The 24,286-nt window shown below is 44.9% G+C and overlaps 2 protein-coding genes across 3 annotated transcripts in view; both read left to right on the top strand.

Annotated features, from left to right (window-relative positions):
- HDHD2 (haloacid dehalogenase like hydrolase domain containing 2) overlaps positions 1-24,286 on the top strand; it is a 105,430-nt gene that overhangs the window by 71,192 nt on the left and 9,952 nt on the right. Inside the window, exons 2-4 of one of the 2 annotated variants that reach the window (XM_082497926.1) lie at positions 18,979-19,037; positions 20,859-20,960; positions 23,528-23,736. In XM_082497926.1, coding sequence (XP_082354052.1) covers positions 20,860-20,960; positions 23,528-23,736 — 310 coding nt within the window. In that variant the 5' untranslated portion in view covers positions 18,979-19,037; position 20,859. Of the gene's footprint in view, positions 1-18,273; positions 18,288-18,978; positions 19,038-20,858; positions 20,961-23,527; positions 23,737-24,286 lie in introns of those variants that run through there. The other variant, XM_082497927.1, reaches the window with a different exon arrangement.
- On the top strand, positions 10,658-14,838 carry IER3IP1 (immediate early response 3 interacting protein 1). The gene is made up of 3 exons (XM_082497931.1): positions 10,658-10,798; positions 12,830-12,931; positions 14,641-14,838. The coding sequence occupies exons 1-3, from the start codon at positions 10,708-10,710 to the stop codon at positions 14,694-14,696; spliced, it is 249 nt and encodes an 82-aa protein (XP_082354057.1). The 5' UTR covers positions 10,658-10,707; the 3' UTR covers positions 14,697-14,838.

The raw sequence follows: 24,286 nt of genomic DNA, 5'->3' as shown, positions 1-24,286 counted from the left end.
AAGGGCTCCTTAAATTCTTGCCCTGTTCCTTTCAGTGTGAAGAGCCAGGTGGGTCTGTGTAATGCCCAAAAAGCAAGGACAGGGCTCAGACTTATCGTGGTCCCATACTCGCCCCTTGACCAGCAGCCATCTCTGCTGGTGGGGTTCCCTTGCCTGGAGAGCACCTGAACCAGGGGGCTGCCTGCCCCCTCCATCCAGCCTGCTGGAGGAGACCCAGAGGCACCACTCTTTGGACATGGTTTGTTTCTGCAGTGACTCCTGAACGCAAACTACAGAGGCAGCTTTGCTGGAGGACTTCATGCAATTGTAGCACGCCAGAAGGGGTCCAGGGCCCAATGGAAGCCCTGGCAGTCTTCTAGGTGGAGTCCACCTGTGTCTCCTGCTCCACCAGAAAGATGGTGAAAGGAATTGCTTAACAAAAGGATGGTGAGTAAACCTCTCCTTGATCCACCTCCACACTTTATTGATTGGCTATAAACGGAAGAGATTACTGTGCTGCAATAAAAGCCACGGAGAGAAGAAAGCAATCAACAGAGGCAAATAAAGTGAGCAATTAGTCTGAAACCCTTCAGACCAGCTTTACTTCCATGCAAGGTCTTAGCAGTGCGATGCTGATGGAAGGATCTCCAGCAGTCACAAGGTAATGCAGAGATTTGTAATCTTAATCTGCTCTAGGTTTAAATTATTATGTCTTGTTTTCTTAACTTTTTTTTCAAGCTGAAGGAGTGAGACTGAGGTTCTCCTTAGGACATCTCACTGATGTGACAAAAAGAGATTGTATCATGAGGGGCTGGAGGACTCTCTCGTAAGCAAGCGATCTTCCATTTTCAGTAACACGCAGCCCAGCTCTCCCTCACACCAGGGGAAATTTCACATGAGATCCTGAAACTGCTTCTGAGCCAACATTTCAGATTATTCACAGACGCATGCACTAATGGATAAGAGGCAAAGGCTGGACAGTCTGCTTAGCTACAAAATTATGCTGCCTGTTCTTACAGTCCAAGCTTTATAAAAGTAGGGGTTGTTGCAGATCCCTCTGATTCGTGTCAATAGGAGGGGTAATGGTTGTACCGACAGGACAAGGGATGATGGTTTTAAACTAAAAGAGGGGAGATTTAGGCTAGATATAAGGGAAAAATGTTTTACACTGGGGATGGAGAGACACTGGCTGAGGTTGCCAAGAGAGGTGGTAGATGCCCCATCCCTGGAAGCATTCCAGGTCAGGCTGGACGGGGCTCTGAGCAACCTGATCCAGTTGAAGATGGCACTGCCCATGGCAGGGGGGTTTTACTAGATGGCCTTTAAAGGTCCCTTTACACACAAACCATTCTATGATTCTGTGTCATGGACAGTATTTCAGTTTGAGCAGCATTTCAGAGCTGATATCCTTTCTCATATAAATGTGAGTATGGGTTTGGCTTGGCTTTTTTTCTGTAGGGTTGTGTTTTCTTCAGTCACTCTCCTTTTTCTTATGCAACCTGTGGCTACACAGATTTTTCACAATAATTCCACTTTAAACTAAGCTTATTGATGAGAGAGTAGAATTTAAAGTGCAACGTCTAAGGCTTCGATACCTGAGAACATACTGACAGACAATTTATTCTTGTGTTTATTAACTAGATGTCATCAGGCTACATCCTGTGATTCCACATTTCATTTTTATTCTGGAAAAGGATCTAGGATAGAATAAAATAATGATCAGAAATCTGTGTATCACACAAGCAAGCTTGAAACATGCGTGTGCTTGTGTGTGTGTGCCTGTGCGGCAGTATTAGTACAAGGTGAGACCTGAACCTGACTTGAGCACTTTTTATCCATTATACTTTCCAGTAATAAGGCATGTCATAGTTTTAAGCTTGTACAAGAGAAATATTATCATGGTGAAAGCATAAAACTAAGAGGCAGGAGATCTGCTTGAAATTCCCAGCCATGCTGCAGACTCTCTGACTGATGTAAGACACACTGTTTGTCCCAACAGCTCTGACTGATGTAAGACACACTGTTTGTCTCAACAGTAGGTTGATGGTCCATCCCTGCCTCACACGCTTGCTGTGAAGAGAGCTTCACTCAGTACTTTGAGAAACTTGGTGCTTGGGTGAGGGTTTTGGTAACACACAGTATTACTGTGGTAAAGTAATGTTGTTATTTGCCACAGAGGAAGGAATTGTATTTTCAGCCCCCATCATTTTTCCATCCAGTTGTTGATCATTCCTAGTTACTGTCTATGTGATGGCTGAGATCTTTTACTGGAGTTAAGCACTGGAGGTAGTAAAAGAAAAGGTTTAACCTGGGCTTGAGAAACTTGGGCTCAGTTTCTTTTCTGCTTTTCTGCTAACGTCTCCCTCCATGTCCTGGGGTGAATTGGCTGGGATTAGATAAAAGTGTGTGCTAGATGTGCTAGAGTGTGATGCCAACATGCTTGTCCATGCCAAGATTAGATGCTGTAGACAACCATGAAGTCAAACTCGAGGCAGCTGGGGAAGCCTTAAGAGAAACATTCAGGTTTTTGATGTCAGATTAATTTCTGCTTTTTGGATCTGTCCCATCTTACTTTGATTCCCAGTCTGCAAAACGGCGATAGCAGAATCTGTTCTGTCACACAAGGAAATTGTAAAGATATTTCATCTTAGAGATGCTGAAATATTCAGACATCATAAATGGATCTAAAATAAATGTGCTAGTTATGAACATTAAAGTGCGATCTGAATGTCTGTTTGCTTTCTTTTTCAGGATGGTCCGTGCTAATGAAGAAGGTTTCCACAACACGGTGGCTTCCAAGGAAGAAGGTGTTTTACTCTCCTGTTTGTTTTCACTAGCATTTTAAATCAGTTTTTCAGCATTTATTTGTATGGCGACACTGCCAAGTGGTGCCAGGCAACAGCAGTGTTATCAAGTATGTAAGATTAGCAGAGACAGAGTGTTGAATGAGCTCAAAAGGAATGAATGAATCAGCCGTGTTGTTTCTGTCGGCATTTTAGAGAGGGAAGAATGGTGGAAATAAAAGGAGCTGCTGCAGCAGAAGAGAGGAGTACGAGACTTGGAGGCAGGGGCAGATGGGGGATATAAGCCAAATTTCACTCTTTTAACTTTGGAATTAAATCCAAGAGCAAAAAAGGGTGGAAGGAGATTGGAAAGGGTGGAAGTGGGTGGAAGGTGCTGGCTAGAGAGGCAGTAAGATTCGGGATCCTGTTATGGCTTTACTGTGAATAGGTGAAAATGGGGAAGAACTTTGTGGTCTAACAGTGCAGGACAGGCTTTCTGACCCCAAGATCCATAGGGCTGGGTTTCAGTCTCAGCCCTGCCAAGCGGCTTTGCTTTGTACTTCGGCAGATAAAGACCCATGAGTTAATTATCTGAGCTGTGAGATTTTTGAAGAAAAAGTAGTTCCCAGGAATACTCTTCTCAGAGCTGGTCACCCGCTCCCATCCATGGTTTGCAGCAGAAGTACCATCGGTATTCACAGCCTGTTACAGCCTAGCGTCATTTCACAAAAGGTTGCATTTCTTAAAGCTATTTGTTGGCAAAACTCACCTGTGATTTCCATACTCTCTCTTCAAGGTTCATCACCGTCTACTTATGAGATTGTCATGGTGTCTCTCAGTGGAAGCCTCTTACTGTTGGTTGCCATCAGCGTAGCAATAAGCGTTCTCCGGAGGTGAGTGTCAGGGCAGTAGGAGAGGACCCAGGGTTGCCAAGGAAATGCAGGCAGTGATGAATTCCTGCAGGAGCCGACTGTGATCAGGGAGCCCATGGGGAGAACCATCCAAACCCTAGTGCTTCCTGGGGTCCTGCCAGGCTCCTTCTCCATCAGCCCGCAGCAGGGTGCAATAACGGGGGCCGAAGGGTTGCTAGGGTGGGTGCTTGGGTAATATCAATTTAAGGCAATGACATTGGAATTTGTTCTATACCTGGTTCAAATTCTTCTCACTATCCCCAGGTTTTATATATATGTGTACTGAAGTTTTATTGAGGAAAACAAGAGGCCCAAGCCCCTAATTTCTCACTACTGCCAACATTTTCATTTTTTTCAAGAACAACCTGAAGTCACAAGAAGAGGAACATTCCTTGAGATGTTTATTTCTATGATGAGAAAGTAAACAATATGTCTCTTCAAACAAAAATTTTGTTTGGCTTTAGTTTGAATGCATCTAGCCAAATGGAGGAGGGCAATGGGGTCGTAAGAAGTGTTTTATGCTAAAAGGCAGAAGATTAGGGAGAGAGGAGAAGGTCACCTCCGTAATTAACTAAATCAGCTCTATCCCAGCTATCAGTTCTGTGCTGCCATTAGTGATATCCTGTTATTAATTGGATTGGATTCAAAATACAAACAGCTCTTCACACGTATCTGACACCTGATGACTTGTTTTGCTCCATTTCTGTTGTGCCAGGCGCTGCACGTCAAATTATTCCTCCAAAGATCTCACTACAGCTGTGGTGGTGGAAAATACTACAGTGACGAACAGTAGCTCTGATAAAATTTCAACGTTGGATTTGACTGGCCCGGTGTCTATCAGTTACCTTTCTGACAAGCGAACTGTATCCCCAGAGTTTGCCATCTCTGAAGAGACAATATCTGTCTTTGAGTTACCGTTTTTCTCCTTTGCTGTCTCAATAACACCCCCCGACTCACCGCCAGAGCAGTGATGGCCCACAGCTTCTTCCACCAGCAGCTTTCTTCTGGAGAGAAGAGCAGGTGAAGGACTCAGGGGTGTACGCTGGCAAGATGATGGACTGACAGGATGCGCTTCATTTTCTCCACTGTAGCTTTGGACTGTGAACTCGTACCGTGCCAGTATTAGAAAATGCAGGAAAATGGATTTTTTTTGTGGAAGTAGAAAAAAAGCGTAGCTAAATGTACCTTATCTCTGTGATTTGTTGCGTTAAAAATTTACCGTAGAGACTTGCATCTTTCCATATGATCTCTTTCTGTGGGATGAATCACAGGGAAAAAATGCAGGGAGGGGGGTTTCTGGTAATTTTTACAAAGATTTCCCAGTCTCTCTGACTCACACATGAATCCCACGCGTTACGCTTAGACCTAACCTTTTGCACGTGGTTTCCTGCTAGCTGTACGACTCTGTGGCTGTGCTAATGTTACTGAACAGATTGCAATCTCTTAATTCACCAGCTTTGTGATTTTTTTTTTTTCATCTGCCCACTTTTACAGCCTGAAGGAAGATACCATCTATTAATCTTTAAACTGTGTGGTGCAACCGATGACCTCTGCCTCTGACGTGACACCAGCTTGCTAAGGAACAAGCCTGGCTCTTCTCCCTGTGCAGGTGGCAGTGACAGGGGTCAGATTAGTCTGAGATCTGGCACGGAGAGGGATAGGCGCCAGCCTAGTCCAACTTCATGCCCTTTGCCAACTGCTGCTAGGAACCCTGCCAGAGCGGCGGGGTATATTGTTTTCCATTTATCTTACCAACTTGGCCTACCTCTTGTGTGATTTCCATACAAGTAGATGGAAAATCAAAAGAAGCAGGAGGAAGGCCCTTTGACCAGAGGGTATTCCTCCATGGCCTGTTCTTCCTTTGTGCTCACACGTCGCAGAGCACTGAAAGTATCTGTAGGATCGTTAAGGCACTTAACAGCCACCAACAGGGTAGAAGGGTTGTTGGCATCAGTGACTGTGCCTTAGCTTTAGCTAACTTTGGTGGAAGTAATGCTCTCACGACTCATGTTTTCAAACAGGAGACACAAGATCCACCAAATGTATGAGCAGGAAGGCTACAGCCTGTGAATTTCCTCCTCTTCCAGGCTCAGACGGGGACACCCGTTCCCTGGGGAAGCTGTTGATGGAGAGTCTGTCCGCAGCGGGATGCACTCTGACACCAACATGCTTGTGCAAGCTTCTGTGTGTGATGCTCAGCAAAGTGGAGACGTAGGGTAGGCACAGAAAGGTGAGGCTGCGCTGCGCAGATCCACTCAGGCGTTAGGCAATTCAGAGACCTGAGTGAAAATATGTGTGCTGTGCTGCAAAGGCGGTCGGACTCCCATCACCATTACACCACCTCCATATTTGTCCCAAAAGGGCAGTTTGAGTAACTTTTCTATTAGCAGAGATGGAAACTAGTCCTGATTCTGGGGCTGAGGGGACATGTTGGCCACCCCTAGTGGAGGCTGAGCCACAGCAGGATCCTCTGAGGTTAGCCATATTCACATTCAAAATATTCCTACTGACACCATTTTCCATGGCCCGATGGAAACACGTTTGCACATCCATGATGGCAAACACCCTGCTCCTGGCCTGTAAGAGTCTGTGCCACTTTGGTCTCCCTCTTTCATACCTCTGTATGTCCACCCTGCCTGTCCACGGCCCATAGCACCAGCCTCAGCCACTTCTTCTCTGCTCTCTTTAGTACCCGGCTCTTCCTTCACGCCACTCACTGCACAGACATAAAATCCCTTCTTGTCAAAATTCATGGAGCTGTTTCCTCATCCTCCTCTAAATCCCTGCTTAAGACCGGCTGCTGCCTCAACACCTGCAATTCCTGCCCCTCTGTCAGTGGTAAGGCAGGGCAAAGCAGAGACTTCCAATTCTCTGACAAAATCTATTTGTTTTCTTGCTGCCCCATTCCACGTGTGGGCCAGCTTTTGATATCCACTGTCTTCCAGCTAAGACACGACTGGAAAATCCCTACGCCTGTCTGAAAAATACCTATATGGTACAGAGTGTAACGGGCTTTGGTTCTGGACTGGCATATTCCAGCACGAGCACAATGCAAGCCATGACTGGGGTGAAGATGCCAATAATCACAGCACAATACGATGTAGCATAACGTAATCTTGTACTATTGATAATAAGACGAACAGCAGCGTGTGTGTGCGCACGCACTAGGCAACGAATGACATTTAAAGGCTGTTATGGTTACAGAGCCAAGCACAATAAACTTAGGAAATGGCGTCAATAAATTTAGGCGTAAATTCAGAATTTTATACTTGGTTTTCCTTTGTTTTTCAGTCTACTTTTGTGTATAAAGCCATATTAACGTTCTATCAAGGCACAAACCTTAGGCAAGCTGGCAGTCTGTGTTTTCGGAGGGGATGGCTATTCACTTTCCAAATAAGCAAGGGCAGAGGCGATGCTGTGCAGCATATTTAGAGTCATGGACAAGACAAAGATCTTTACGTAGCTGCTGAAGGGTAAGAACCAGATACTGAGTCTCTCAACTCTACAAAACCTTACTGCATTCCCAGCTTTGGTGGTTAAAACAAACACCCGGACATTAAATCAGCTGAATATTCAATTTGTGCTTACAAGAGAAGTGTTATGTCTGTAGGATGTGTCATTAACCTTTGCGGCAGTTTGGCAGTGCAGTAGGTGTGATGGCTAAGGATGACAAAAGCTTTCGTTTAACTGTGAAATGTTGCTATGGGATCTATTTACAGCACATAACTGAGACATAGAACCTCCATTTTTCAGGTACAGAGAATTTTTCAGTTAATGGAGTTACTCATTGTAGAGGCTGGTACGTGGTAGGCAGCCGTAAGGACTCGCCTCCTTGATTCCATTCCCTGTTCCACATAGCGCAAAGGTTTGTGCATTGAGATTTGACTGAGTGTTCAAAGCGCCGTTAAGGTAAAACCATGACATAGCAAGCCTTCGTGTCCAGAGAGGGGCTACAAAGCTGGTGAGGGGCCTGGAGGACAAATCTTATGAAGAATGACTGAAGGAACTGGGGTTGTTTAGCCTGGAGAAGAGGAGGCTGAGGGGAGACCTTCTCACTCTCTACAACTACCTGAAAGGAGGTTGTAGAGAGGTGGGGGCTGACCTCTTCTCCCTGGTGACAAGTGAGAGGACGAGAGGAAATGGGTTCAAGTTATGTCAGGGGAGGTTTAGATTGGATATTAGGAATTTTTTTTTCACTGAAAGGGTTATTAAAGATTGGAATAGACTGCCCAGGGAAGGGGTGGATTCACCATCCCTGGAGGTGTTTAAAAAAAGGGTAGATGTGGTTCTTGGGGACATGGTTTAGAAGTGGTTTTGTCAGGGTAGGTTAATGGCTGGACCTGATGATCTTAAAGGTCCCTTCCAACCTCAGCAATTCTATGATTCTATGATTCTGTGATTCTTCTGGTCTCTGAGGGTGAATATTTAAAGTTTGCTCATCTTCAGCTCATAAGGTATCACCAGGCCCACTGGCAAATACCAAAAGGAGGAAATTGTCAAAACTAGTTCAGAAATAAACTTAGGAGCTGGTGGCAAGTGAGGTGAAGGACGTAGGGACTGAAGTCATAAGAAGACTTCCTTTGACCTGGTATTTGCTCACCAGGAATAAACAAACATCACGCTGAAACCTTGCATGCAACAAGCTCAAGTCTCATTAACTGCAGAGGATAGTCAGACCCACAGAGCTGTGCTCTGGCTGACGATACTGAACAATAAACTGAGAAGAAAAAATACCAAGGTCTTGACAATACTTCACCAGCCTGAAGTTTAATCCTTTGACATCTGTATGGTGGTTTAAAACTCTCCTTTATGGTGATTGAATGCACTCTGCAGATGACACCACAGGAATTTACTGCAACAAAACATAACCCCTTAATGAACAAAAAAAAATTGCTTTCCTTCTAATGCAAGCGACTTTGTCTGGTTTTCCCTTCGACCACGTAACACCATGATTCAGAGATAAGACTCGTGTGGTTGTTAAGTTGCTGTGATGGATTTTACAACGGGGAAAATCACGTCAAGTTTATGTAAGCTTGATTGCAGCTGCTCTTTGGAAATACATCTTAATTATGGGTAAAAATACTAAGCCATAACTTGTATACTTATTTTTAAAACCTCATTCTTTTTTAATGCCATAATTCAAAACATTAGCTCTTCACCGAGGTTAGTATTTATTTATAGGTTGGATACTGTAAGGAGGTAGCCCAGGAAATGCTACTTGATGATGGTGGTTATTAGATGTGCCTGTTAGCGACCCCTCATATTTATCTGTATTTAATTATAGAATTACTGCCATGATGCCCTGAGTTGTGTCTGGGAACAAAAGGCAGTTCCATTTGTGAGACCATTATCTGCCAGCACTCACAGCTTCTCAAAAAATAGTAATGACCTTTGGGACGAAATCTTTTCAGCCCAATATTGACATTCTCTGCGTGTGTGTGGAGTTCGGTAAAAATCTAGATCAGCCTTTTTTATTATTTATAGACACGTGGAAAAAGACACTTTGAATGATTAAAAAAAGCTTTTTTGCAAACTTTGGGGGCCTCTGGGAAACTAGAAATGGCTCCATTTTCAAACAGTAAACCGATAGTTTTGAGGACATTTGTAATTATACCCAGTTTAAAAATATAGATGACAAAGAATTCACGTTGGAATTCCTGAGCTTGCAGTGGGTGTTCACATGTGCTGCTGTGCCCAAGTAGTGCCACTAACTGCTAACATACGTGAAGCCAAGCGTACGCGTGTTTGCAGAATCGGAACCAACATTTAGAAATATTTTGAGCTTTCATATAACAAAACATCTCAGCATATGCTTAAATAATATTGATTCCACTGGAAGTGCTATAGATGTTTTACTCGATTCTCTGAATTGAGACTATACTCCTTTTTGAGACTGAAATGACAAATATTTTTGACCAGGTGACAAAACTCAGATGAAGACATTTGATTTTTGCTCTCTATTCTATCTCCCTTAATTATATTAGTAATTTGGGGAGTAAGATAGGAACAAAATATGCTGTGGCCCTGATGATGGGGTTTCTCCTGCTTCTAGTTTCAGCTGTTAAAATATAATGTAATTTAATAGTGATGATTATTTAGATGCATAACACTATGCCATCAACTACACTATATGGCATTTTGGAAAGGAAAGATGAAGACAGGAAGCAACTGAGGTGTGGGTTTCTCCGTGGCTAATTCACACAGTGTCTGACTGTAGATCATACTGTCCTGACGCTTGTTTGCTGCCGAAGTATCCAATCATCTCGCGCTGGCTGGTGAGTGGATCTTAGCTCAGGGCTGAAGCATAGAGGGACAGAACAGAACAGAACAGAATAGCATGTGATGATATAATAAAAATAGTGTAATGTAATTAACATAACATAACATAACATAACATAACATAACATAACATAACATAACATAACATAACATAACATAACATAACATAACATAACATAACATAACATAACATAACATAACATAACATTATATTGATAAACTGCGAGTAATTTACCCTGATAGCATCAGAAGGCTGTGGCAGGGCAAGGAACGGAGGTGCAGTCTCTCCAGTCCACCACGTCAAAAGTTATAATTTCTATTGCGGCAAATGAGTCTAATAACCGTCGAAGTGCAGTGATTTTGCAAATCGTTCTACCCTGATTGAGTAACAAAAGCTATCAACCATCCAGAGTTGAGGGGGTTTGCGTATGGCATGTGAACTGAGAAATAAAAGCAACAGGGATTATGTAAATCACCCCCTTCAGCCAGTCGGGCTGAAAGATGCAAGGGAAAAACAACAAAAAAAGTATATTTATGCATTAATAACTGTACAGTATCGCTGAGCTCCAGCTTCGGCCGTGGCTCCGCGGGGGGCGGGGCGGGGCGAGGGGGCGGGGCTTAGGAAGGGGCGGTGCGATGGGCTCCGCCCACCACCCCCCGCCCCTTCCCAAAGCCCCGCTCCCTCGCCCCGCCCCGCCACGTCCCGCTCGGGCGCCGGTTCCCGCTCCGGCGGCGCATCGCGGCGGCGGGGGGTCATGGCGTTCACTCTGTACTCCCTGCTGCAGGCTGCGCTCCTCGTCGTTAACGCCGTCGCCGTACTGCATGAGGAGCGATTCCTCCGACACGGTGAGCCCTCACCGAGCGACCGGGGCGGGAGAGTCCGGGCCAGGCCTCAGGCGTTCCGCCCCACCCCACCCCCCTCCTTCGATATACAGCTCGGCCCGGCGGGGCCTCCTAAGGGGACAAACCCTCCCGGGGCCCGGCGGGAGGTACCGGGCGGCTCTCGGTGAGCCCCGGGGTGCTCGCAGAGGGCTCGGCGAGGCCGCACGGTGGCGTGGAGGCCCCTCCCGGCCCGCCGGGCTCCGCGGGACCCGGTCCCCCACCCCCTCCCCCGCAGCCTTCCCTTACCGGCCTTGAGTGTCAGCGTGCCGGAACCGCCTTGGGGCTTCGGTGTTGAGGTTGGATTCTCTCCCGGTGGGGTTGATGTCGCTCCTGTCGCTGCTTTGTCTCTCTGTTTGTGTTTTTGTCTTTGTTTTTTTTTTTTTATTTCCTCCGTAATTTCCTTTTTTTCACTGTTTCGTCTCTATTGGTGCCACACGTCAGGGTGTTCCTCCCAGCCCAAACTGTTCGGTGTTGTGGGTGGGTTCTGTCATCTCCTCCTGCCCTTTTTTTTGGTGGGATGGCAGTGCTTCTCAGGCTTTGCACCTTTCACGCTCGCGTTGCTGCCGTACTGGAGAAGGTTGGACATCCTCGTCCTTCAAAAGAAAACAAACAAAAAAAACACCGACACAAAGATCTGCAAAGCCCCGTGTTATGGTTGGAGAAACCCACAATGATTTATTCTCGTTTAGACAATTATTCTGTCCTCTGATGACCCTCCCCACCCAGGAAGGGGGATCGGAGAAAAACAGGGGAACACAAGGGTTGAAATATAAATAGATCTAATAGCATAAGACTAAATAGTTAACATTAATAACAGTAGAGAACCAATATTGATCCCAATATTAATATAAAATACACAAGGATTATACTCAGCCCGTTCTATCTGTAGAAGCTGTGCACTCCCAGCAGTGGACAGCAAGTGTGGGACACTGTGAGAGCTGTGGCTTTGGGAGGAAGGGAAGGGCTCAGGGCTTCGGCACCGGGGCAACGAGTTCTCAGGATGGCAGCCATCACGGGAGAGAGAGAACTTCACAGCAAAGTTTGTAAATTATATCAAATGTGCCGTTGATGGTATGAAATAACCCTGTTGGCCAGCTTGGGTCAAGTGTCCGGGTCTTGCTCCTCCTCATCCCTTCACCTGGTGAGCTCAAAAAGACTGAGACCGTGAAACCTGCACACCATAGCTGGCTGGAAAGTAAATATTTTCACAAATTCAGACACCAGAGATGTCTAAAAGTGCATTTTTCCTAAGCGTTAGAAGAGAAGTTAGTTCTGTGTCGCTCAAACCAGGACACCCCAGAAAAAATTACTGATGGTCTGAGGTTTCCCAGTTTCCTGATCCGGAGAATCCTGACTTCTCCAGGTCAGGCTGAGCTAGGATTTCTGGCAGGAGTGCATGATAGCTATCCCGTTCTCCTGTGGGATTCACTGTGAGGGATTTGTTTAGTTTGGGGTTTTCTTTTGCTTCCCTGATGAGCAGCAGCTCGAGAAAAAGGCAGACGTGGGGACTGACAGGTTGAGCCACTTGTTGGTCCCAGGTGATTCAGGAATAACTCCAAGCTCATCTGAGTGGGAAGCAGCTGCTGGCAAGGCTGGTGGGGGAGACGGCTCCCTGGTGCTATTTTATCTCCTGGTAAAAGACTATGAACAGATTGTAGTTCGTTTGTTTTCATGTTGGCGGGTGATTTTTTGAAGCCCAAATAAACTCATTTATTTCCCTGGCATGCCGGGAGCAGTACTGTATTTAAAAGTTAAGGGTTTCCTGCACAGAAACATCAATCCATCATTGTTGCATTCGTTAAAAGGTTTAACAGTTTTCAGTATGTTGTTTTAAAACCTGATCGTGAAATAAAACGTATCGGTTTGTCGTTTGTTTTTCTGATATTAGTGATAACCACATTCAAGATACATCACTCATTAATATTGCTGATAGTGTTCCTTGTATGGTTTGGGAGTTTTTCTTCTAACACCTCTGGTTGTGTTTGTATGACACAGTTGGCTGGGGGAGCGATCAAGGTATTGGAGGATTTGGAGAGGAACCAGGAATTAAAGCACAGCTAACGAACCTCATTCGATCTGTGCGAACTGTTATGCGAGGTAAGGTGATGATCTTTTGTTTACAGAATATTGTCTGTAAAGTTTTGTTTCTGTGCTTTCATGAAGTAATACTGGTATTTTCACTTTTTTAGCAAAGAGCTGCAATTCATAGAATCATAGAATGGTTTGGGTTGGAAGGGACCTTAAAGATCATCTAGTTCCAGCCCCCCTGCCATGGGCAGGGACACCTCCCACCAGCCCAGGTTGCTCCAAGCCCCGTCCAACCTGGCCTTGACCACCTCCAGGGATGGGGTAGCCACAGCTTCTCTGGGCAACCTGCGCTTGGGGCTCACCACCCTCACAGGAAAGAATTTCTTCCTGATATCTAATCTAAATCTCCCTTCTTTCAGTTTAAAACATTTACCTATGGCTCCACTTCCTGATGAAGAGTCCCTCCCCAGCTTTCCTGTAGTCTCTTTAGGGACTGGAAGGAGCTCTAAGGTGTCCCCGGAGCCTTCTCTTCTCCAGGCTGAACACCCCCAACCCTCTCAGCCTGTCCTCCCAGCAGAAGGGCTCCAGCCCTCGCAGCATCTTCATGGGTTCCTCTGGTCCTGCTCTAACAGGTCCATGTCCTTCTGCTGTTGGGACCTCCCGAGCTGGGGGCAGCACTGCAGGGGGGTCTCCCCAGAGCACAGCAGAGGGGCAGAATCCCCTCCCTCACCCTGCTGGCCACACTGCTGGGGATGCAGCCCAAGATGCGGGTGGCTTTCTGGGCTGCCAGTGCACGTTGCCAGCTCATGGTGAGCTTCTCATCCACCAACACCCACAAGTCCTTCTCCTCAGGGCTGCTGTCAGTCCATTCTCCGCCCAGCCTGGATTTGTGCTGGGGATCGCCCTGGCCCAGATGCAGGGCCTTGCACTTGGCCTAGTTGAACTTCATGAGGTTTGCACAGGTGAAATTTCTGCTTGTCATTTCCAATCTCTGCTTCCTTCAGGTTCCTTTCTCCACACGTGGGCTTTGCAGAGGAGGGTGCAAGTCCCAGCTAAGGTGCCCTGACTTTGTTAAAGCATAAAACATTCCCTGATGGGGAAAGCTCTGGCTTGTGGTGCAGCTGCTGCATCTTGCCTTTCCTTGGAGTTTGGGAGCTGGGGGGAAGCTTGGTGATCAGTGTGCAATTAGCTTCATCTTGGCTAAATGCAATTTTATGCAAAATACCTGGGGAGAGAAATGTAATTCCTGGGATTCCTGAAGCTAAGCCAGGATTACGTGCCTCAAAGGATGGGGGAAAAAAACTACTCTTAATTTGTAAGTGACTGATAGTTTTTTGCTATAAAGTACAACAAAAATACTTTTTATAGGTGATAACAAAGAGGAATTAACAAGTCTTACCTGTCTTGCTCACCACAGAGTAAAAACTGATACATTTCTTCTAAATCGCAGCAAAGCCAAGGATAGAAACTGACTTTGAGATAGTTTTGTTTCATTTGGAGGAAGGATTGTTTGGGTCAAAGTTATAACATGGTGGGCCATATACAAATATTTATGTTGTTGCTTCCTAATTTTTAGTGTCCTAGGCTTTGATCCTGTCTCCTTCTGCTAATCCTGATTTTTGCATAAGAAAATTCAGTTTATTTTTAAAATTTTGATTGATCTTGTTCCTTAAAAGATAGTCTCCCAAGATAAGTTCTGTCACTTTCTGATGTGCAGAAGAAAATTTTCACAATTACTCTTGTCTTTTTGGTTTTGTTTTTTTTTTTTTTTCCTACAGTGCCATTAATAGCAGTGAACTCCGTTACAATCGTTCTCCTCCTGTTGTTTGGTTGAAGATACCTGGTGAAAATCCTTTTGGACGCCCAAAGAAGCAAGTTGCTGACCATCACTGCTTTTGAGTTTTCTGGGATCCAGCACGGTTTAGCAGTCAATTTGACATTCAACTTAAAATAATAAAGACACTCTATTTATCCTATTTCCAAAACTCGCAGTTTCATTAAACAAGATATGGGGATCAATGCAACAATGCTGCAAATATATTGGACTGTGACAAGTTCTGTTGCTGCCTGTGAATAGTGTTGACCGTTCGGGTATGCGTCGTAACACATTGCAATGATTGTCAATAGGATGCGATTTTTAAACGTCTCGTTACTCAGGGATGAATTTCCTTCAGTACACTTCTCAATTTATTTTTAAATTAAGAAAAACAACTTTTTTTATTTCAATTACTACACAGTACTATTTAAAAGAATACGAATTGAGCTCTGAAAACATGATAGAAATTATTGAAATACAGTTGTGGTATTGGAGGAGACAAAACTATCTGAGTAAAGTCCTGGTTCAGTTCACTTTGGAAGTGGAATTTTCCCACTCTGATTGAGCACGGACTTTTCTCATTGTGTTTTATCAGCTTTTCAAATCAATAATGTTTCAAGCTAATGGTGAAGTAGGTTGAAAATAGGTGTGGTTGCTATGCAAAATCTAAAAAAGCTGTACCCAATCTGGGCAACTCTGTTAATTTAGACTAGCAGGTGATAATAGTGATCAGCATTTGTTACTGTTCTGTCAAGGGTTATTATACTTTTTAAAATGTGTGTTAAATTTCTGGGTGGTGATTAGCATGTTGGAGGTGGGGAACCATTTGTATTCTGAGCTTCTTGGGGAAAAAAGGGTGGGGAACACTGCCTTTTTCAAATGCAATTCTTTGTTAAAAAACTGCGAATTTACAGCCTCTTCTATTACTGCTGCTTTTTCCCCTGCCCTCCATCTTCCTTTATTAAATTAACTTACTGAAACTATGGGTATGACCTTGCAGTTTTGTCACAGAGATTATTGTTAATTGCTTTGGTACAGATCTTGTCTCAATTAAGGCTGCTGGGTTGTTGTGTAGCAAGTCTGAATTGAAGAAGGCTGATTCTCATGTACCATTTTAGAAAAGTCAGAAGTCTTATGTCTGTTCCTCTGCTAAACTGTTGTAGCTTATTTTTAAAGAGAGGAAGGCCAAAGGAAACCTGGCAGTTTCATTATTTTAAAACAGCCTAGTTTATCATCTCCTTCTGATGTCTTGATGACGAAAACATACGCTGTTGTATACAAAGATAAATCTGTAAAATGTGTAAATGAATTTAATGATCTTCAGTTGCAGTGTTTTGCAGAGTAGAGTATATCCAGGAGGAGTTTTGTGTTGTTTCCTTTTTTTAGTGAAAACTTGTAAATAAATTCTGAGTTTCTAAGTTAAGCACTCTCTTTCATAACTTGCTCTATCTCTGCGTACAGTGGAAGTATCTAAAAACTCAGCTTCATCCTGCTCCAGATACCAGAGTTACTGTTCCTACATGAAATACTTTTTTCTCATCCCTGTGGCACTTGTATCATCTCTTCACTATGAAGCTGTATTTTGGTTTATGTAGCAAACTTAATGAGCTGTGGTGACATTGGCCAGAGGCAGAATAGGATCATTCTAGGCTTTAAATTCTAGAGTAGGTAGATCTATTATAAAGTATTTCTTTATCATAATCTTTGTGTAATTCAGAGGTGATGAGGATACAGTCTGGATCAGTTATTTTTATTTATCTGTCTTTCATGGAAACTGGATAGTATGTATGTGGAACACATAAAACATGGAAGGTATGCAGGCCTTCTTGTATTTTTGTAAATTTTTTGCAAAAAGCAGTGGTTGATATTTCCATTGCTGATGCATTGGATTGGGTTACTGAATGGTTTGAAGCACAGCTTACATATCATCTCCTTTTCATATGTATTGACTGTTAAAACACTACTTCTTACTAAAATAAAAGCCAGTATTAAAGATTACAAGCAGCAGCTGGAACGTGTGAAAAGTGATTTCCCCTACCTTCCTGACCTTTCAGAAGGGCTGAAGTCTCAATGCATGGCTTACAGCACGTGGGCATATCACTTCAAAATCAATTAGGCACGTGCAGTAAAAAGGAACAGCGGTTCTGTGTAGCAGGAATCCTGCATTTGAGGCAAAACTGGGACGGTGTTTTACCTGGCAGATGCAAAATAGTGACTCAAAGTGGGGCAGCAGCTGAAGATCGGGTCTCCCAGGTAATGAGCAGGGATGAGGGCAAAAGGGTAGGCAGCAGACAGGCAGAGAAAGGAGCGTAGAGAGAAACAGCAAGGGAATAACTACACTGCTGCTGCCTCCTTGCGTGGTTTTGAGCAGTTCTGCTGCGACCAAGTTTAAACAAGGTGAAGCACCTCATACCTGGCAGGGGCTGGGGTTCTTCAGTACTGGGGAATGTCCAAAAAATGTTTCCACCTGGCAAAGAGGTCCGCACATAAAGTAGCCCATGATGTAGCCGTCACTTCAAACCATGAAGAGCAGCCTTCACTCATACCTGGCATAGAAACAACAATAACTGTCACATTTTACACATCAGTATGAGGACTTTTCAGTGCAGAGTAATCGGTTCTGGTGAGGATTTGCCAACAGAAGATGGTTTTGCAGCAATGGAATGCAGTGTGGCAGTACCGGTTGTGGCTGGCTGCATGGGGAAAAGGAAGGTTGTGGGATACCTCACAGTGTCTTTAGTGCAAATACAGACAGGAATAAGGGATCAATTCTGTATACCTGTACTGTTAAAGGTTTTGTTTTGAAGGGCACAGGGCCAAGCGAAGGGAAAAGGAGGAAGGTAATGGGTTTGTACATGAATGAGTCTCAGACTCACTTAAATTATCCTTGACATCTCACCTTTGGTTGCAATGTTATGAATTTAAACTGTACTCTCTTAAATACCCTGCCTTTTTTGATGTACCTTCACAGTATAAAACTGAATGTGTATCATACCAATTTATTGGCATGCCCTCATTTCTTACAAAACCCTAACTGCAACAGCTTAAAACCCAGTTGCATTACCCACGTTTTCTATACGTTGCCTCTCCTGCAGGTGGGCAGGGGACGCTCCACAGCCAGAGTGGCCTCCGCACACCGGAGCTGTGCTAGGCGAAGGACAGTCCTTACAACCACAGCTGATCTTCAAAATGTCCCCGCACACCTCGCTGGGCGCCTTCCGCCGGGGTGACCAGGCCGGCTGGACCATGAGGCGGCTGCGTCCCCCTCTCCGCCAGTCCCTCACACCCCCTCAGCCCGCCGTAGCCGCCAGTCCCTCATGGCGGTTCCCGCCCTCCGCCCTGAGGCGCCGCGCGCCCCCCGCCCCTCAGCGCCGCCCTGGCCCCCACGGGCTGCCCGCTGCGCTGCCTGTCGCCCGCTGCCGCAGCCCAGCCGGCCGCACCGGCCCTCTTGAGGGGCTCAGCGCCGCCGCGGCTCCGTCGCTGTGGCTGCCGTGGCGGCGGCAGGCGGGCCCCGGCGCTCGGCCGGGCAGCCCCGGTTGCGGGAGGGCCCGGCGGGGCGGGGCGGCGGCGGGCAGGCAGCGGGGGCGGCGGCGGGGCGGCTGGAGGCAGGTTAGTCTCGGGGACGGGGATGGGGGTTGCTTTCCCCTCTCGTGCGAGTGGGCCCGCCCGCCTTCTTCGGGCGCGAACGGGCGGGTGGAACCATCCGCCTGAGGGGAAAGGGGAGCCCGCCGAGCTCGGAGACTCCCCCGCCAGAGGATGGCCTGGCCCAGCTGCCTATTGTAAAGTGGCGGAAAGAGGCGGTACCATCTCCTTGGCCGGGGGGAGGGAGGGGTGGAGTGGTGGTGGTGGTAGATGTCTCCTCATGCCCTTTGCATCGTGGCGAAGGGAGGGGGGAAAGGAGAAGGTAGCCGTCCTTGTGGGGCGGGGGATCGGCCCCAGGGCTCCCCGGCTCCTCAGGGGGCCGTGCAGGCCCACCGGGGAGGCTGTGTGGGCTCTCCGTGGGGCTGGGCGGGCAACCCTGGAGCCCCGCTCCCCTCAGCGGCGGCCTGGGCTGCCCTGCTCCCTTGGCCTGGGCCTCGCTTCAGGGGCTCCGGCTTTGCTGCTCGGCTTGTGATGTCGTCTGAGGGAAAGGACCTGCAACGGGACGAGGCCTCTTTCCCCAACGCTTATGAGCACCTTGTTGCGACCCCGTACAGCACGTAGGGCCCCTCAGACCGCCAGTGGGAGTGGGACCGGATGGTCCCTCGTGTCCTGACCAGCTCTGAGTGATCATATATGGCTTCATTCCCTTGCTGTAGCCGTAATGGTACCACGAAGGTGAAGTTCCCCTCATGGGTTGGGCTGCCATTTTGAAAACAGGTACTGAACATTTTTTAGGATTTTTCTTGCTATGCCGGGAGCTTTATAGTTAAAATTAGGCTATGCTGAAAACTGGCTTGGCAAATAACTTCCACGCAGCCTGAATAGATATACTGTAAATAGGAGAACTAATGGAGATAACAGGGTAGAAGAGGAATTAAAAAAAAAAAAAAATCCCATTTCAGCCAACCTAGGATATTCTATCTATCCCCTTCCTTAGCTGTGCTGCCCATGCAGGCATAGTGCAGTTTCTCTGCAATTGTGTGTCTTTGGCTAGAGAATTTATACAATAGCATCTTCAGTTCTGTTTTTAATCTCTCTCAGCACTCAAAAGTTGCTGTGCTGGACTTTAAGTGCCTGAGGGAAGACAGTTTTTTTTGTCATGGAGATAATGTTGAGTCATGCAAATTCCGTTTTGCTCAGGCACTTTGTCTGCACGAAGTATTTTACTCAGAGAAGGTATCATAGAAACCTGGTGTCCTCTTTTCCTGTGCAATTGATGAAGCTCCCTTAGGAGTCATGTTTATCAGTTTCGTATTACAGACATTTAACCTTGGCCTGTGTAGCAACAGACATATGATAAAATAAGCATTTTTATTTATTTTTCCTTATTGCAGGGAACCAACAGGAACAATGAAAGTGAAATCTCAAAGTTTTCTGCACGTATGTCTTGTGACTGAGACATCAAGTTCATGTCATCTTGATCATTGACAAAACTGCAAAGATAAAACTGTACTGATAGAAAATTAAATTAAGGCAGGTTCTAATCATAGTGTTGACTACTCTGCCTGTTTTTTTTGTTTTTTTTTTAAAGTAAATACATGTTACATGTTGTGTCTATAACCAAAAGGGCTCAACATAAAATCGTGATGACAGATCAGATAGTTGTTCCTGTCTAACAAACAGAAGAAAAGCTCCCCTGTTGGACATTTGCGAAGAAATAGGTCAGCAGACTTGCTTGTGGAGCAAAGTACAGCACTTGCAGCACACATAAGAAGTACTAGTTTCTGAAGTCAGCTTTTTAGCCAGATGACTTGCACATAACCTCACCGGTTTCTTCTCCAGTGCCTTTACCCTTTGAATGCTGACTTCTGTTTTGGGCTGAGTTTCCGTACCTGTTTGTGTGGCACCGAAACTTGCTGTAGAAAAACTGCTTGGCTGTCCCCGTTGCAAGAGGAGAGAATAACCCTTTGGGGTGCTGAATGTCCTTGAGCCTTGAGAGCTTCCAGGCTAAATCCATGCTGGCACACAGGCAGTCAACCACTGAATAGCCTAAGAGTTTAGGGCACCTGAATTGTGGGCTGGATCACCGTAGATCTTGCTTGCAAAAATAAAATTAACATTATCCACTTTTGCAGAGCATTTTGAGCTTTATAGTCAGAGCACTGTGTCATCACTTAGTAGTATTGTATTTATTTTTACTTGAACGGTGCCGTTGGTGTCGATGGGACTTGCTGAAATGTGCTTGCTGAGACCTTGAACCAGCAATACCAGACCTAATGATCCTCTTCCCAACAGTCTTAGTTGTTTAGAGAATTTTTTGACGTGCACAAATAAAGGCACTTAAAAAACAAATAGCACCTGATTTCCATATATAGAGTCTTTGGGAAAATACCACCCCATCAATTATGTATTTTTTTTAAACACTGCCTTTTATTTCTCTGTCTAAAGGGGCCCATTTAATACTGCGAGTAATGTTCTGAGTAATACCGGGCTTGGCACAAATGAGGCGCTTAACTGAGTTCCTTATTTTTATTATCCATTGTCTGCTAACCATTTTTTTGTTGTTTCATTTATTTGCCTTTTCCCTGGGGAACGAAGGATGGCAGCTCGGCGCGCGCTGAAAGCTGTCTTGGTGGATCTCAGCGGCACACTTCACATTGAAGACTCAGCTGTGCCAGGCGCGCAGGAAGCTCTTAAAAGGCAAGCTACCTTTTTCGATTTCCTCTCATAGGTTATATCAGCTCAGCACGGTTTGCACAAAGATGCTTCTTTATGTAAACAGGCCTGAAGCTTCTGCCTTCTTACACTGTTGTGCATAAGCGTATATGCAGCCAAATTCTGCTTTGATTTACACCTGTATTCATACCAAGAGAAATCGACAAAGGGCTGCGATGCTGAAAAGTTGCCGTGTTATCACTCAAGCCCCTACAGCTTTCCTATGTTGCTCTCTAGGTCTTTTCTAGATAGAAAAAGATAGTATTCAGCGTGTTTCTGCTAATTCTTAACGGGACTACAGCCTTAGCCAAAGGGGAAAGTAGTTAAATTAACCTGAATTACCCCCTCTACACCAAAGTCACTTCAGCTGAGCTGTTCCTTGGTGCTTTGTTTAACTGCAAGAACCTGATTGTTTGTCCGAGCCCTTAGCCCTGTGGTGAGCTAAAGGATAACTTGGTCTAATGAGCAAGGCATCCTTTGCAGGGTTCTCATTTCATTTGGTCTTTCAGCAAAAGCTTTGCTTTATTGTTTTTGAAGTTTCTTTCTGGTGTGTGAACTACCTCAGTTGTTTTTTAGTTTGAGAAACATTTGATAATACAGCCAATATTTTGTAGGAATTTCAACACATTAATAAACAGGATAGTTAAGTACCGCTTTCTCTTCCGATGAAAAGGTGCCTAAAGAAACTAAGGCATAGTAAAATGAGTTAATCTGGATGAGTTAGTGGCAAAATAGGATATGCAACACGAGGGGTCTTTGTGCTGTGTTATAACACTGTTTTCCTGGAGAAGACATCTTGCAATGAATGAAGAAAAACACAAAGTAATGCATGCTATCATGGTGAGTGAAGGAGGATACCTTAAGTTGCTGGGACAGTAAGAATTAATTGGCGAAGAGAAACAGATTTGAATTAAGGATGAGAAGTGTTTACTGGAGTTGTATTGGCTGCTTTGATTTTTATAAAGCTAGACTTGCTCAGAGGAAAAGTTCACAGAGGGATTAGGAAATTCTGCAATTTTTTCACAAATAATTTGGTGGAAATAATTATCTCCTAAGGATGTAAAATTGCGAGGAAGTAAAAACTGCTGAAGTGTTGGGTACTCATTCATTACCCTTTCATTCCCTGGACCGTGTTTGCTTGGTGTTTTTTGCTGCAGGGAGAACTTACGCCAGGTGAGAGTCAGCATTCTTGAAAATCCATGTGTATAAAAGTGGCGATATTGTCGAGAAGAGCTCGGTATCTGTCCTGTCTGCTGGTCACCTCCAAACCTCCAGGCAGTAGACTGGACAGAAGAAATGGTGTCTGTAGAATCACAAGACAAATTGTTTTTAAAGTCCCTGATTTTCCTTTGTCTTCTGCTTGATTCCTCCTGCTCATGCAGGCCCTGTCTGGCTTTGGCAAGGGAGGAGGTTAGAGAAGGGGTAAAGTGCAGAGAGAGCCTGGTGCTGTTTGTCAGCTTCAACCTGCTGTCACAGGTATGGAGAGCAGGTGTCATTTCACTGCAAGAAACAAGCAAGTCTTTTTGCTTAGAGGTTTGATACTTTCTGCTAATCCATATCGTTATCCTTCCCAAAGAGAAGCTGAAATGATTGACATGAAGCTTGCTGAGGGAACAAATGGATAAATTAAATTTTTAGTGTTGCTTCTCAGTATTGAAGTCCTTGGGAAAAAAAAAAATAAAATATTAGCAGCCAGGGGACTTTTTTACCAGTTCATACTTCTGAAGGGTCAGCATACCTGACAAATAAGAGAAAGAAGTGGCAGGTGCAAGCAAGTCTCCAGCTTTGACCAACTTTATTCTGATGTTCTCCATGCAGTCGTGATACCAGTGTTTGTTTCCATAACAACAAAGAGAGAAAGTGATGGTGGGGGAATAATTAAAGGGAATGCCATTGAAATTGTCACTTAAAATTATTTGATTGTTTGGTAGCACGTACTGTCAGTGTAGGGCAATAATGTGGTTTTATGTGATGTTGGTGTTCCTCAGTAAAGGGAGAAATGGCTGCAAAAGCAGACATAAAATTGCCACACAGGTGACACAGGTTCCTAGAGCATGCTGCATCTCTAAATGAGCCACAGCTGCTGTGAAATTCACTCGGCATGTGGAGTTCAATATATTAATTTAGGAACAAGGTTCTTTTGTTTATTTATTTTTGTTCAGGATGCTGTTGATCAAGAATACAGGGCTGGTTTAATTATTATCTAGTTTGAATTAAACGGCTTTTCAAACTAGTTGTGGTTGATCATAGGTGTGTTTGTTACTACGATGAAGATGGAGTTTTTCACCAGACTTTTCCTGCTAGAAGCAAAGCAGGGGAGACGTGATCTTGTTCTGGGAGCTATTAATTCTTGCTATCTGTTTCACATTACCTTCCAGTCCACAGAAGTTAACAACCTGGTGGTTCTTGTGTGGCACCAGTACTCTGGGATGTATACAGTCTTTTCATCTGCAGCCTTTAAACAAACGGCCATTTTTCAGTCCCAAAGAGATGTATGAGTGTGTAAATAGAGGGATGCTGTGGCCAGTTTGCCTTTGCTCTTCACCCATCAGGCTGCGCAGTGCTCCTGTTACCATTCGATTTGTGACGAATACAACAAAGGAGTGCAAGAGAGACCTGCTGGAGAGGTTGACAAAACTGGGATTCGACATTGCAGAAAATGAGATCTTCACGTCGCTGACAGCAGCCAGAAATCTTCTGGAGCAAAAGCAGGTGCGGCCTCTTCTCCTGGTGGATGATAAGGCCCTGCCTGATTTCACAGGTGAGGTGGTCAGAAAACAGCATGGGGGAAGTTACTGAACAACTAAGGAAACGTAGTGCTCTCTGTTTTGTAGAATGACAATCATGTATGCCATAGCCATGATGAAGCCTGAAATGTGGAACTCTCCAGGGTCATAAAGGTCCTTTCTTCTTTTTAAATTAACGTTACACAGTCTGAAGTGATAGCTTCTTGAGGGATAGTGGAGATGGCAGTGAAAGGCTTCAGCTGATCAGGAATTTGGGTAGAACTCAATACTTTTTATTAATTTCCAGTGTAAAAAATACCACTAGATCACTGGACATTTATTGCACCTACCAGTGCTGATTTGTTTTATAGCAAGGATGTATCAATTTGTTGGAAATCAGGTTTCCTTCAGCTAGCTATTGCACGGAGGTTTTACTCGTAAAGAGCTGAAAAGTCATTGTGTAGGCACACTGGGAAACTATTTCTCTCTTAATAGATTATTAGTAAATGTAAAATCTCCAGGTAATTATTGTTACTTATTTTGTATTGAACATCTAGGTCTCGCTGCATGTACTTTGATACCTTA

This window comes from Vanellus vanellus (genome assembly GCF_965231255.1).
Source record: "Vanellus vanellus genome assembly, chromosome: Z".
Lineage (NCBI taxonomy): Eukaryota > Metazoa > Chordata > Aves > Charadriiformes > Charadriidae > Vanellus > Vanellus vanellus.
The sequence above is the reverse complement of the archived record's forward strand: the minus strand, read 5'-3'. Positions and strand labels throughout refer to the sequence as shown.